Here is a 15,058-nt window from a genome sequence, read left to right as displayed (position 1 = left end):
ATTAAGTGAAATTATTTATTACGATATACTATAATCCGATTACTTTTTGCATTAAAAGTGAAGTTTGATTGTAGTTATTATTAAATGTTTATAAAATGTGGAATGAATTAATTTTTGTGTTGCTGAACAAATAATAATCTTACCTATACAATTACTCCACTTTACTTTTAGCATCTTATTAAATATTTTTCAAATATATTACTACCAAAACAGTTATTTTCATGTTTTAAACAATTATCACTGTGAAATAAAGCAAATTTTTACGCTTAAAAAAATATTTGTTGAAATTGATTGGACGCAACCACAACCTTAAAAAGATTTAAATGTAGCAACAACATCAAGACGAAAACCTTCTCAAGTTTTAGAATTTTAATATTTTTATCGTCTTCCTGGCTCTTCAGTAAGTATTTTTAATTCTTCTGGAATTGTCCATGTAGATGTCTAAGAAAATTATTCCCTAGAATGTAACTTATGCTCTTGTAAATTACTTTTGAAAATGTCAAGAATTTCAAATGTAAATAAACATTTGGTGAACTTGTTTGGGTTTTTTTTTTTTTTTTGGTTTGACTCGGTAGATTATTAATTATATGACTCTTGATGTTCATAAATAGTAGAAGTACAAGCTTGAGTTAAGTGGTATATACATATACAATGATAATCACAGACCTCAGTGGAGACCACATTAACTATTAGTGTATGACCCTTGTGGGTTTAGCGCTTAATTTTGAATGTAGGAGTCTCCTTAGTTAAATTTGCATAGTGTATTATATATAAATATGTATGTAGCCATAAGACCAGTGTGCCTTCAATACCATTATCCCCTCAAGGAAGGTTCCTTGATGCTGGTGAGGGGCTCTTGATCTAGGGAATTGGATCTGTGCTTCAGTTCCCTGAATTGAACCTGAATACCTTCCACATCCCCTCACATGCATTGTATAATCCTACGAGTTCAGTGCTCCCCTACGATTATAATAATAAAAATCAGTACTTTTATCAAGATTTAACATTTGTTAAACTTAAAAAGCTTAATACGTACATTACTGTATTATTTCTGCATTTGCACACAAGTTATCCCTGTTATCCAGGATAGATAGATAGATAGTAACTCAATAACATATTTAGACTTACAGGAGGCCCTGCTTATAGGTTGGGTTCCGCTCTACTGCAGTAAAGTGAAAAATAACTTTTCCACTTTTAAATGCATATAAAAGCCTGATAACATGTTTACATTGTCATATATTAAGTGAGCAATGGAGCTAGGCCTAAATAAATGCATATACAACACACACATTACTTACCTTAAAATATTTTCATCCTTAGGATATAGTGAGTGGTGAATGTATTTATTGTAGGAAGTCTGAATAAATGAAGTATGGGCATAATTGCAAACTGCTGCATTAGCAAAACAATGTAAAATGGGGCCCTCCTGTAGGCACTAACACTTCTGAGTTTCTTGTATATCCAGTAACAGTACATATATGGTATCCGGTGAAGTCACTATAGTTTTAAGTCACTGATGTTGGCAAATTATATATTTAGCAGGCTGGCTAATTTGGTAAAATATAACCATGAGGTATCCAACAAAATAAATTAGGTTTATTTTAGGCTATATTAAGCTAGTGTTTGCTTATTATTATTATTATTAACACATCAGCTGTCTCCCACCAAGGCAGGGTGGCTTGAAAAAGGAAAACTTTCATCATCATTCACTCCGTCACTGTCTTGCCAGAGGCTCTCTTTCACTACAGTTATAAAACTGCAACATTAACACCCCTCCTTCAGAGTACAGACACTGTACTGATAGCTTTACTAAATTTATGTATGGGAGAAGTCTTCAGCAGTAGGATGGTATCAGATTTTCCAGTTGATTGGTGACTTCGGAATGCCAGTGAGATCACTGGGGTACATATAAATTGCTTGCTTATAATAACAAGCAATGCTGCTTCCCATGTTTAGGCTTTTTATTTTCAGATGCAGATTTGACCCCCAAAGACTTTACAGTACTTGCTGGAATAATGATGCCTTAGTATTTGTTAATGACTTACAAGCATATTTATTCCCATGTATGTTTTCAAAGTTATTTTGCTTTTAGTTAATGCCAAAATAATTCTCAGGAAATGGCAAATCCAGATTCACATAATTGTTGCATTTGAAAATAGTGTAAATAAATATTGACTAAATTGTTTATTTAGATTATTGTGTACAGAGTATTGCAGTATACATATGAATTGACTTCTCCACAGACATTTTGCTATTCTGAGCATGCCATTGGCAACAAATTCCCCTAATTGTTTTTAAATTGTTTGTATTCTTTTCTTGCTCGCTGGGCACATCAGTGGTTGGCATATTGTTCTTCAGTTATTTTTTTTCTGTGCTGCAGATATTTGAATGGCTGTGGGGGAAGCTGGTTCAGCTGTGTGTAGTGCCCCCTTTCTCTCTCTCTCTCTCTCTCTCTCTCTCTCTCTCTCTCTCTCTCTCTCTCTCTCTCTCTCTCTCTCTCTCTCTCTCTCTCTCTCTCTCTCTCTCTCTCTCTCTCTCTCTCTCTCTCTCTCTCTCTCTCTCTCTCTCTCTCTCTCTCTCTCTCTCTCTCTCTCTCTCTCTCTCTCTCTCTCTCTCTCTCTCTCTTTTCTCTCTCTCTCTCTCCCCTCTCTCTCTCTCTCTCTCTCTCTCTCTCTCTCTCTCTCTCTCTCTCTCTCTCTCTCTCTCTCTCTCTCTCTCTCTCTCTCTCTCTCTCTCTCTCTCTCTCTCTCTCTCTCTCTCTCTCTCTCTCTCTCTCTCTCTCTCTCTCTCTCTCTCTCTCTCTCTCTCTCTCTCTCTCTCTCTCTCTCTCTCTCTCTCTCTCTCTCTCTCTCTCTCTCTCTCTCTCTCTCTCTCTATCTCTCTCTATCTCTCTCTCTCTCTCTCTCTCTCTCTCTCTCTCTCTCTCTCTCTCTCTCTCTCTCTCTCTTCTCTCTCTCTTCTCTCTCTTCTCTCTCTCTTCTCTCTCTCTTCTCTCTCTCTCTCTCTCTCTCTCTCTCTCTCTCTCTCTCTCTCTCTCTCTCTCTCTCTCTTTTTTTCACTTTCCCTTTCTGTCTCGCCCTCTCCCCCTCCTGAGCTTAGGGTAGGGGGTCTGCCCGACTTACCAATAATTGTGAATACAGTGTTTCTTCAAGGGATGGTTGTCTTACTCTTCTTTTAAGAACTACCAAGATTTGAGCAATATTTCCTTGACAAGACACCAGAACGTAGAACTTCATTGGATGTCAGCTGTACATTACTCTAACCCTTCAATTGCCGAAGGGTCTAAAATAAATGTGCCCCACAGTGCAGGTGATTTTTAAAAAATTAATCTAATTAATTTTTTATGGAATGGGGATATTTTCAGTTTGGAGGGGTATCTGAACTGTAGTATCGGTGTGCCTCTGACAAGACAGTGATAAGAGTGAATGATGGTGAAAGTGTTTCTTCTGTTTTGGGTCACCTTACCTCAGTGGGAAACAGCCTTTGTGTTAAAAATAAAAATATTTTATACTGATATTTATGTTTTCATATCATGTTTCACTTACATCCCATATTTTCCAGCATATAAGGTGCACGAGTGTCGGCTGCTTGCTGGCACGATGTTTCCAAGCAGTTGTAATGAAATGTTAGTAAAAAACTGATAAAACCTAACCCAAAGCCTACCCTTGACCCTGACCTTGAGCATGTAAGTCACAGGCTGGCTATCCAAGACTTTCTTTCGAGAAAAAAAAATGTGCCGTATATGCCGGAAAAAACTGTATGTATATTATTCAATCACACTAAATCAATGTAAATACTAAGCATATGTAAACTAATGTAAATGGCAATTATTGGCTCCCACAATGTCCTATATACAACACAATTTTATTTTTTATACTGCACACATTTATAGCACAGACCTGTTATCATTGATGTAATCCAAACCATGCCAGTTGGGACCATTTCATAGGCCCTAGAATTTTGGCATAAATTTACATCATTGCCATTTTCTGATTAGCATAAATTTGTCAATGGAAATTTGAAGGTTAAAATTTCAACACTTATACAATACAGAATAGCATAAACAAATTTACTTCATGAATGAAAATTTACAGTAATGCATATGTAGTAATGAAAGATACTGTTCATAAATATGACATTTTATGATAATTCATATAATCCTTCAAAGGATTTAAATTCGTCTCTGCCCTCAATTAAATCCATTTATCTCATTATTATTGCTTTCAACACTATTTTTTTAATTTATATATATATATATATATTTTTTTTTTTTTTTCAACAAGTCGGTCGTCTCCCACCAAGGCAGGGTGACCCAAAAAAGAAAGAAAATCCCCAAAAAGAAAATACTTTCATCATCATTCAACACTTTCACCACACTCACACATTATCACTGCTTTTGCAGAGGTGCCCAGAATACAACAGTTTAGAAGCATATATGTATAAAGATACACAACATATCCCTCCAAACTGCCAATATCCCAAACCACTCCTTTAAAGTGCAGGCATTGTACTTCCCATTTCCAGGACTCAAGTCCGACTATATGAAAATAACCGGTTTCCCTGAATCCCTTCACTAAATATTACCCTGCTCACACTCCAACAGATCGTCAGGTCCCAAGTATCATTCGTCTCCATTCACTCCTATCTAACACGCTCATGCACGCTTGCTGGAAGTCCAAGCCCCTCGCCCACAAAACCTCCTTTACCCCCTCTTTCCAACCCTTTCGAGGACGACCCCTACCCCTCTTTCCTTCCCCTATAGATTTATATGCTTTCCATGTCATTCTACTTTATATATATATATATATATATATATATATATATATATATATATATATATATATATATATATATATATATATATATATATATATATTATATATATATATATATATATATATATATATATATATTTATATATATATATATATATTTATATATATATATATATATATATATTTATATATATATATATATATTTATATATATATATATATATTTATATATATATATATATATTTATATATATATATATATATATATATATATATATATATATATATATATATATATATATATATATATATATATATATCTTTATATATATATATATATATATATATATATATATATATATATATATATATATATATATATATATATATATATATATATATATATATATATATACATACATACATACATACATTACATACATTTTTTTTTCTTGCTTCCAAAGAGATTGTCAAGATGCTAGGATGTGAAGAAGAAACCTCCATAATGAAAGACCCTGTGAAGTTGCATAAGTTATTGTCTGTGGCTGTGTCACAGTTCAACAACAGTAAAACTGAATCTTCTATCACTTCTTTGGAAGAGCCCATCCTTAGTATAATAGCAAAATGTGACCATGACCTCCAGTTGCACAAGGAGAGCATCAGAGGTGAGATTATAGTTGCACTTGAAAAGATGGAAAGAATGATTGTAACTTACGTTTTTCTGTTGTTTTTCCTTCCTGTTTTGTGTAAATACCTACATGATTATGATTGTAGTGTCCTGTATTCTGGATTTCCAATACTTTTTTTCATTTCAAATGTTAATTGTGCTGCTGCTGTCCTATTGCATAATTTAGAAGTGACCAATGATCATTTTTGTAATGTAGAATTCACTAGAACAAAACTACATTAGCCATGTTAGGTTAGGTTAGGTAAGGTTCATCAGGAAACAAGACAAATGTTTCCTGATAAGATAAGATTAGACAAAGGTATACTAGAAAATTTGTCTGCAAACAGTGTTGGAAGAATGGAATGATTAAATAAGGAGGTAGCAAGTACAACAGGTGTTCTGCTCAGTGCCTGTAGCTACAGTTAAAGTATTTACATTATAGACTGCATTTCTGGTGTACTCTTCATATTATAATACTTTTTCAGAAAATTTTTATTGACTAAATTGTTTTATATATACGTATAGTCAGAGGGCTGAAGAGGGGTTGTTGAGGTGGTTTGGTCATTTAGAGAGAATGGATCAAAGTAGAATGACATGGAGAGCATTTAAATCTGTAGGGGAAGGAAGGCGGGGTAGGGGTCGTCCTCGAAAAGGTTGGAAGGGGTAAGGGAGGTTTTCTGGGCGAGGGGCTTGGACTTCCAGCAGGCGTGCGTGAGCGTGTTAGATAGGAGTGAATGGAGACGAATGGTATTTGGGATCTGATGATCTGTTGGAGTGTGAGCAGGGTAATATTTAGTGAAGGGATTCAGGGAAACCGGTTATTTTTATATAGCCGGACTTGAGTCCTGGAAATGAGAAGTGCAATGCCTGCACTCTAAAGGAGGGGTTCAGGATATTGGCAGTTTAGAGGCATATGTTGTGTATCTTTATACGTATATGCTTCTAAGCTGTTGTGTTCTGAGCACCCAAAAACAGTGATTATGTGTGAGTGAGGTGAGAGAGTTGAATGATGAAAGTATTTTCTTTTTGGGGATTTTCTTTCTTTTTGGGTTACCCTGCCTCGGTGGGAGACGGCCGACTTGTTAAAAAAAAAATATATATGTATATGTTTATGTTTAACTCTTTTGGGGTGGGTCCCATTGTACTATGACTTTGAAGTGCGGGTCAGTCCTGTAGCACTACGCCATGAGCTCAACTCACTCAGATAAGCTGCGAGCGGTAAATTTGGTCCTAGATATGAGTGAATAGGTTGTTGCGGTAAGTGTGCACCATATAAAAAAGAATCCTGCAGCAAGCAGTGCATAATGGGAAAACTACAATCGTGTTTATTGGTTTAAAACAGCAACTTTGAGGTGTATTTTCGTATGCTTTTATGGTTGTACGTATTCAGTTTCTTGGTCTCATTTGATAGAATGGAAGATATTTTACAGAAATAGAGATAATTTTGATTGGTTTCAGGACTGAAAATAGCTTGAAATTGAGTTCAAAGTAACAGAAATGTTAGATTTTTAAAGCCAGTATTCCAGAGTAAACAAATCGCATTTCTCATCCAATAGGCATCTAACTATTAGGTCTAATATGTGTTCATGAATGCGCTGACATTATTTATACAATTACAGTATACAGTAGTCTGTATAACAGTATGCCTTCTATTTTTTGTGTGAATAAAGATTCAAAATGGAAAGCAAGCCTAATATAAAAGTCCTTGGGGACATAACTAATGAACAGAGGAAATTTTTTTTTTAGTTTCAGGATTGTCTACATTGCTTATTCTGAACCCTGTTTTTAAATTGGTAATTTTTTAATTTTGTATTAAATTGAGCAAATTGCTGATTTCTGATCACATTGGTTAGCTGAAATAGGTAAATGGGTAGTTTCTTGTACTCAATTGATACAATTGAAGGAATACTATTGAAATAGCTATGGTCGACCGGGACAATGGAATTGGTCGGAAGTAGGGCTCAAAATGGGCGAAATTGCCGGTGCATAAATATTGCAAAAGCATAATTCCGTAAGTTTTCATCAAATTTCATGCTTTTGGTTTCATTACCTTCAGAAAAAGATTATCATTCATAAGAAAAATAATTTTTCACTTTTTAAATTCTTTGACCCTGAGAGCAATTTTCAAATCAGGGGTTCCAACCCTGAAAGGGTTAATAAGATTGTCTTTAGAGTTACCCATTACCATATATTAAAAATTTCCTGCACGTGTACTAAATACAGTATATTAATTTATTTTATATTACACAAAAGATTAATACCAGAATTGTTCTAACATCATTAATTGATGTTGGCAGAACTGTTGTGTATACAAAAAACAGAATTATCTGTGCTTGAGGAGGTGCGGTCGTTGACCATGGGAGGACAGGCAAATCAAATCTTGTGCAAGATTACTCAAGCTAACAGAAGACAGGTATGTTATAACCAGATTTTACTGTACTTCCTTATTTTTTCCTAAGTTCAGTCATACAGGTTAAGTAATTAATTAATTATTTAATCATTCATGTTAGGTAAATAATTATAAATTTCAATTAAATGAATACATACATGTATGGTATTTTCATCACCATCCTAGTTATTGTGACTATTTTCTAAACCTTGATATTGCCCATTTAGTTTTATTCTGTTGAGCACAATGGCCATTTCCTGCTTATACCAATTTATTTTCATCATCCATTAATCAGAGAGAGACTCTCATAACATGTATACACACAATACAGTTTTTGAAGACACTTTCATCATTTCAAACTGCATTGTACAAGTGGTGAATAAACCATTAAGTCACTGAGTATGTTTTAACCATGATGAATAATATTCCAGGTTGAAGTGGAAAAGGAGATTGCTACTGCAGTTTCTAGTGTAAGTCATCTGGAGCAGCTCGAAAATCAGCTGAACACCAGAATAAAATCTTTGAGTCAGAAAGCAACAACCTCCATTCCTAAACTGAAGTAAGCAACCAAAATTAGTTGTTAGTATGAACTATTTATATGCAGTATATATTGCATTAATATGAAGTAGTACTGTACTGTATTAATTTTTATGTACAGTAATAGAATGTAATAAAAAGTTTCTTGGCTATAGAGGCCTCTAGAACCTAACTTTATTTTTCCCATATGTTCTTCATTGTGCATAATGATATTATTCTTTAAGTGTTAGTTTTCAGGAACATATTCTGCTCATTGTGAGAAGGTTATTGTGTATATCAGTAAGAACTTTTCTCTTTTTTTCTTCAATCTGACGTAAAATATTCTTGCAGTTTAAAAATGACAAATAACGACAAGCTGCTGCTGCTGCTTGTTTTTTTTTAACCTTTGTTCACAAAGTTCACAGTGTTGACATGACACCAATTAGTGGTTTCCGTTAGGTAAACCAGTAGTTCATAACACATTTATTTCTCATATTCTGAAAAATGCAGGGTTGTACTGGATACCTACGTCAACTGCATTATATCTTAAATGTCACTCATGTATATTTTATTTGAATTTTAAATCTCTCCAAGTGATTATTTTTTTAATTGCAGAGCTGATATCAGTGCATTCATGCAAATCTCTCACTTGAAGTGGGATTATGGTGCTCCTGAGAATGTCGTCAAAGGCTGTATCCTTTTATAAAACTTTCACAAAATGTTCATTACCTTTAAGAATCACTCTATACATACTTAAAAGTTACTTTTATTAAAGGTGATGGAACGTGCACACATAATAGCATAGGGAAAATACCAATTAATTTTTTCATTTTTTACCTTTTCAGATAAGAGGTATCTAATTTGTATCATTTGGACATGCAGTATTATAGAATAAATAATCTTGTATTAATACAGAAAACTTAGAATTTCAAAGAATATAATTTGAGTATATTTTCCTTAACTAAATATCAGTTATTTACCAGCTGGAGAAGAAAGACATTGTCTCATTCAAGTTTGACAAGTCTGTACAATCTCAGTTCTTCATCACAAACTTTTTATGGGACCAAATAGGAGCAGATAATGATTTCTTTTAATGAAACATTTTAGCATTTGAATTCAAACAGATGAACTTACAAACATGAATACTTCTTTATTCTGGTATTACATACTTTATTTTTTACAATACCATATATGTTTACTATATTATTATTATAATCATAACTAAGAACTAGACTCATAAGGGTCATACGGTGCCGCACATTTACTACAAAATATATCTTATTATACGATTGTTTCTAGTAAATTTGTGAACTAGTACTGTAATGTGTGGACTCTCAGATTAATCCATTTACGTAATTAGAAATATGAACTGTGTATACAGCAAGGTAATTAATAGTCTCAATCATTAAAGTCTTCTAATCTAACTTGGGCTTAATCCTTCTACTATGTATGCTCATTGTGCTGATACCTGTTTGTCTTACAGTTTTTGCATTGTCAGCAAAATTTATTTTTTAACTTAAGTCTCCAAGATAGTGTAATTTACAGCTCTGTAAATATTAACTGTAGATATTAATTTTTGTAACATACTGGCCGTCTCCCACCTAGGCAAGGTGACTCAAAAAAGAAGAAATTAAAGTTTTTCTTTATATATGTAGTAACTTGTACAGGAGAACAGGTTACTTACTCCTGGCATTTTAGTCGCATCTTATGACATGACTTACAGAGGAAGGATTCTTCTCCACTGTCCCATCGAGCATCTTCAGATATGTTTAAAAGAATTGTTCAGATATTTTATATCTTATTGGGCAGTGAGATCTTTCAACCTTGCAGATCTTTTCTGTATCCTGGAATTTTACTATGGCAGGGAATTGCATCTTGAGATCTTAAGGTTTTAGAGTTGCCATATAGACGTAACAATTTTGAGTACAGATTTAACTAATGATTGACTTGTTTTTCTTAATTATGCTCATTTTTAATGCTTTACCACGAGAGCACCTTTATTGAAGGGTTGACATGTCGAATCTTAAGACATTAAAATTGTTTTAATTACAGCCTTTCCTCACTTAACAATGGAGTTCTGTTCCTAAGACCACGTTGGTAAACAAATTCGTCACTAAATGAGGAGCATACTACAATGGTAGTGGGTTTGTGTCAACTATCTTTGATATTGTTGTAATGTCACCTTTGCACCATTTATAACATTTCTGGTATGCTTTTAAAACGTTTATACAGTAGTGTACTGTATATTGTAATAAACAGAATAGAGGAAATCAGCTCTAATATATATTATTTAGGTATGCATACGGGCCAGAGAGCCCATTGTAAGTCCAAGGCGTTGGTAAACAAGTACATCACTAAGTGAGGAGAGGCTGTATTGTTATAACATTCATAGAAAACTAAAACTGAAGGGTCATTAAATGCCTAGAATAGCAGATTCAGTGTAAGGAAGAGCAGGTTCCTTGAAGGATGTTCCTCCATCTCATATTTGGTTGTCACTCTATGTGGATGACTTCGCTATAGCTCACACAGGCGCTGACTGTTTCCTGGTAGCGGCCTCCCTTCAGGATGCGATTGACTGTTTCTCATTGGGCCACTCCTCATGGATTTAAATTTTCTTGTGCAAAAACCCATTTCATTACCTTCACTACACATCATCTTGTCCCAGATATTTCATTGTAATTACACAGCTCACGTATCCTAGTGTGTTATATAGTAAAGTTCCTTGGCTTCATATCCTATCACTGGTAGACATGGAAACCTCGTATTTCTTCTTTGAAGGTAGCTTGCCATGGTTGGCTGAATCTCCTTAAAATTCTTGAGCATCGTTCATGGGGAGCAGATTGCTGAACTTTCCTCCATTTGCATTCCACCCTAGTCTTGTCCAAGCTGGATTATGGTGACAAAGTCTATTCTGTGGCTTCTCCTACACCTCTTTCTAAGTTAGATCCCCTTCATCACCAGGGCCTACGTTTATGCCTTGGTGCCTTTCGTTCATCCCCTGTTCAAAGCCTCTATGCTGAGGCAAATGTTCCTTCCTTAGAAGATCGTCGTGATGCTCATTGCCTTCATTACTTTGTTCTCTCTCATGACCTTCGTGTTCCTTCTACGTATAGGTTGGTCTCAGACGTTAGTAGAAGTCCGTTACTTGTTCAGCACCCCTGCTTACTCCGACCGTTTTCTCTTCGTCTTCACTTACTCCGGTCTTCTCTCCAGTTGCCTCCCTTGTACGTTCATGTAGTGTTTGCCTTTTCCCTTCCCCATTGGGAGGTCCCGACAATTCGTGTCTGTTCTTCCCTACTGCCATGCACCAAAGCTTTCCTACCTACGGCTGCTTCTCGCTCTATTTTTCTTGATCACTCCCAGTTGCATGTGTATGCCATCGCTGTTTATACAGATGGTTCTGTATCTTCTGACAGTGTTGGGTTCGCATCTGTGTTCCCTGACTATGTTGTCCGCCAAATTGTATGCCATCCTCATAGCACTTCTCTGTATTACATATATCTCCTTCGACGTTTGTGATCATATCAGATTCCCTCAGCACTTTACAGGCCATTAAACAATTTGATTCCCCTCATCCGTTGGTCCTTCGTATTCAACTTTGGTTGCGCTGTGTGGGTAGCAAAAACAAAGACATTGTTTTCTGTTGGGTCCCTGGACACATTGATGTTCAGGGCAGTGAACAAGCGGATTCTACTGCGCGATCAGTGGTATGTGACCTGGTTTCCTATATGAGATATTCCGTTCAGGGATTATTTTACAGTTATCTCTGCCTGTCTTTGCAGCCGTTGGCAACAATGGTGGTTGGACATGCACCATAACAAATTGCACTCTATTAAACCACTTTTAGGTTTGTGGCCATCTTCTTACCATCGTTGCCGTTCCCGGGAGACTGCAGTCTCCCATCTCCGCATTGGCCATCCTCGCCTTACCCATGGGTATCTTGTGGAACGACGCCCTATTCTTCTCTATGAGGTTTGTCTGGTCCCTATTTCGGTTCTTTACTTTCTTGTGGAGTGTCCAGTTTACCAGTGAGCTCACGGGATTTACTTCTAACGGCGATGCCTTAACGCTCTTACTTTATCTTTCCTTCTTGCACACCCTGCTTTCGACTTACGATCACTTTTTGTCAGCAACTGCTTTATTATACAAACTTTGATGCATAGCCCCTAGCATCCCTTCCAGCCCTTTTCTCCCCGGGCCTCTGCTCCCCTCTTCACTTAGCTGTTTATAGCTCCGGCACTATTTTCTGCCCTGCAGTGTTGTATGGCCCTTGTCAGTGTAGCGGTTTATTTTTTTTTTTTTTTAACAAGTCGGCCGTCTCCCACCGAAGCAGGGCAACCCAAAAAGAAAGAAAATCCCAAAAAAGAAAATACTTCCATCATTCAACACTTTCACCTCACTCACACATAATCACTGTTTTTGCAGAGGTGCTCAGAATACAACAGTTTAGAAGCATATAAGTATAAAGATACACAAAATATCCCTCTAAAATGCCAATATCCCAAACCCCTCCTTTAAAGTGCAGGGTAAGTGCAGAGTAATATTTAGTTAAGGGATTCAGGGAACCTAGGTAGTAGGTTGGTAGACAGCAACCGCCCAGGGAGGTACTACCGTCCTGCCAAGTGAGTGTTAAACGAAAACCTGTAATCGTTTTACATGATGGTAGGATTGCTGGTGTCCTTTTTTCTGTCTCATAAACATGCAAGATTTCAGGTACGTCTTGCTACTTCTACTTACACTTAGGTCACACTACACATACATGTACAAGCATATACACCTACCATCCAACTTACGGCAGAGTTTGGTTCCGAGAAACTGGTCGTAAGTCGAAATGGCTGTAAGTCGAACTTTACTACTGAATATCAACAAAACTTTTTGGTAATGACTTTATTTTATTGTTTTATTTTGGTATTTCATGTTTTACTTTACTTTTTATGCTGTTAGTACTGTATTTTATACTGTAAGGTTTAGGATAAACGCTGTGTACAACACAAATAGTTGTTTATTTCCCAGAAATTTGGCATAAAAAACATGGTCGTAAGTCGAGTGGTCGTAAGTCGAGCAGGTCGTAAGTCGGATGGTAGGTGTATATACACACCCCTTTGAGTTTTCTTCTATTTTCTTTCTAGTTCTTGTTTATTTCCTCTTACCGCCATGGGGAAGTGGAACAGAATTCTTCCTCCGTAAGTCATGCGTGTCGTAAGAGGCGACTAAAATGCCGGGAGCAAGGGGCTAGTAACCCCTTCTCCTGTATATATTACTAAATGTAAAAAGAGAAACTTTCGTTTTTCCTTTTGGGCCACCCCACCTCAGTGGGATACAGCCGGTGTATTGAAAGAAGATTCAGGGAAACCGGTTATTATAGTTTTAGCCAGACTTGAATCCTAGAAATGGGAAGTACAATGCCTGCACTTTAAAGGAGGGGTCTGGGATATTGACAGTTTGGAGGGACTTCTAAACTGTCGTATGAGCACCTCTACAAAGACACTGATTATGTATGAGTGAAGTGAAAGTGTTGACTGATGATGAAAGTAATTTTCTTTTTGGGGATTTTCTTTCTTTTTGGGTCACCCTGCCTTGGTAGGAGACTGCCGACTTGTTAAAAGAAAATATCCTTGAAGGATGATTTTTGTTTTAAATCTTACACATAGACAAGGTGACCTTCCAGGTCAGACATTCCTGTAAAACTTGTCGCTAATTTAGCTCTTGCTGTTCATTTATTACTTTCAAGGAAAGTGCTAAACTTGTGTGGACCACATGTCTAGGGCCCTCATAAGTTCTTCCTCAAATGCCTTATACACCAGCTTTCATCCTCTTCAAAAGTGGGTTCCTTTTGTATGATGAGGGGAGGGAAGAAGAGGAATTATGTAAATTACATTTGAGCATCAATTGTCTCCCAGGCATAGTGTACCTAGAATTTTCTTTGGTTTTAAATGGGAAAATTTGGATAACTAAGAAGGTACTGTATATAAATCTGGAGTAGAAGGAAGAGGTGGGTTTGGGGTCATGCCAGGAAGGGTTGGAGAGAGGGGACATACATTTTGAGTACCTAGGGGCTTGAACATCCAACAGGGTTGTGTGAGCATGTTAGAGTGGAGCGGAGAAAGAGTTTTTATGACTAACGTGCTATTAGAGTATGAACACGGTAATATATATGAAAGGGATTCAGCAAAACTGGTTAGCTGGACTCGACTCCTTGAGGTGGTAAGTACAGCAGCTGAGGGGAGGAGTAAGGATGTTGCAGCTCTGAGAACTATGAGCTGTGATGTTTATGACCTGTAGCTGAGATGGCAAAATGCAGATTATTATTATTTTTATTAATAAAACTGTTTCCCATTCTTAGCTTATATGCAGAATGACATTCAAGAATCTGACAAGTTTAACCTCAGTAAATGTAGTAATAAACAAGAATGGCATAGGTGATTATTTTCTTTTTCTTTTTTAACATGCCAGCCATATCCCACTGAGGCAGGGTGACCCGAAAAATAAGACCCCTTCAACACCATTCACTATCACGGTCTTGCCAGAGGTATGATAATGCTATAGTCTCCAAAAAAGTGCTCAGCTTGTGTCGAATGTGAAATAGACTAAATAATGAGCTTGTAAAACAAAGATTATGGTGTGACAGCTACTATTCAACTCCAGCAATTGCTTAGTTATTTGAAGTTCTCATGACGAGTGGCATCACAGAAAAACTACTAATCGCCAATT

General features: G+C 36.1%; 1 protein-coding gene across 1 annotated transcript; it reads left to right on the top strand.

The window, feature by feature from the left end:
- Positions 1–247: 247 nt before the first annotated feature.
- LOC128705511 (uncharacterized) lies at positions 248–14,046 on the top strand. The gene is made up of 6 exons (XM_070099198.1): positions 248–400; positions 5,240–5,440; positions 7,740–7,855; positions 8,263–8,390; positions 8,963–9,039; positions 9,320–14,046. The coding sequence occupies exons 2-6, from the start codon at positions 5,251–5,253 to the stop codon at positions 9,439–9,441; spliced, it is 633 nt and encodes a 210-aa protein (XP_069955299.1). The 5' UTR covers positions 248–400; positions 5,240–5,250; the 3' UTR covers positions 9,442–14,046.
- The last annotated feature ends 1,012 nt before the right edge of the window (positions 14,047–15,058 follow it).

The sequence above is a fragment of the Cherax quadricarinatus genome, chromosome 66 (genome assembly GCF_038502225.1).
Source record: "Cherax quadricarinatus isolate ZL_2023a chromosome 66, ASM3850222v1, whole genome shotgun sequence".
NCBI classification, from domain to species: domain Eukaryota; kingdom Metazoa; phylum Arthropoda; class Malacostraca; order Decapoda; family Parastacidae; genus Cherax; species Cherax quadricarinatus.
Note: the sequence above shows the minus strand (reverse complement) of the source record. Positions and strands in the feature narration are given on the sequence as shown.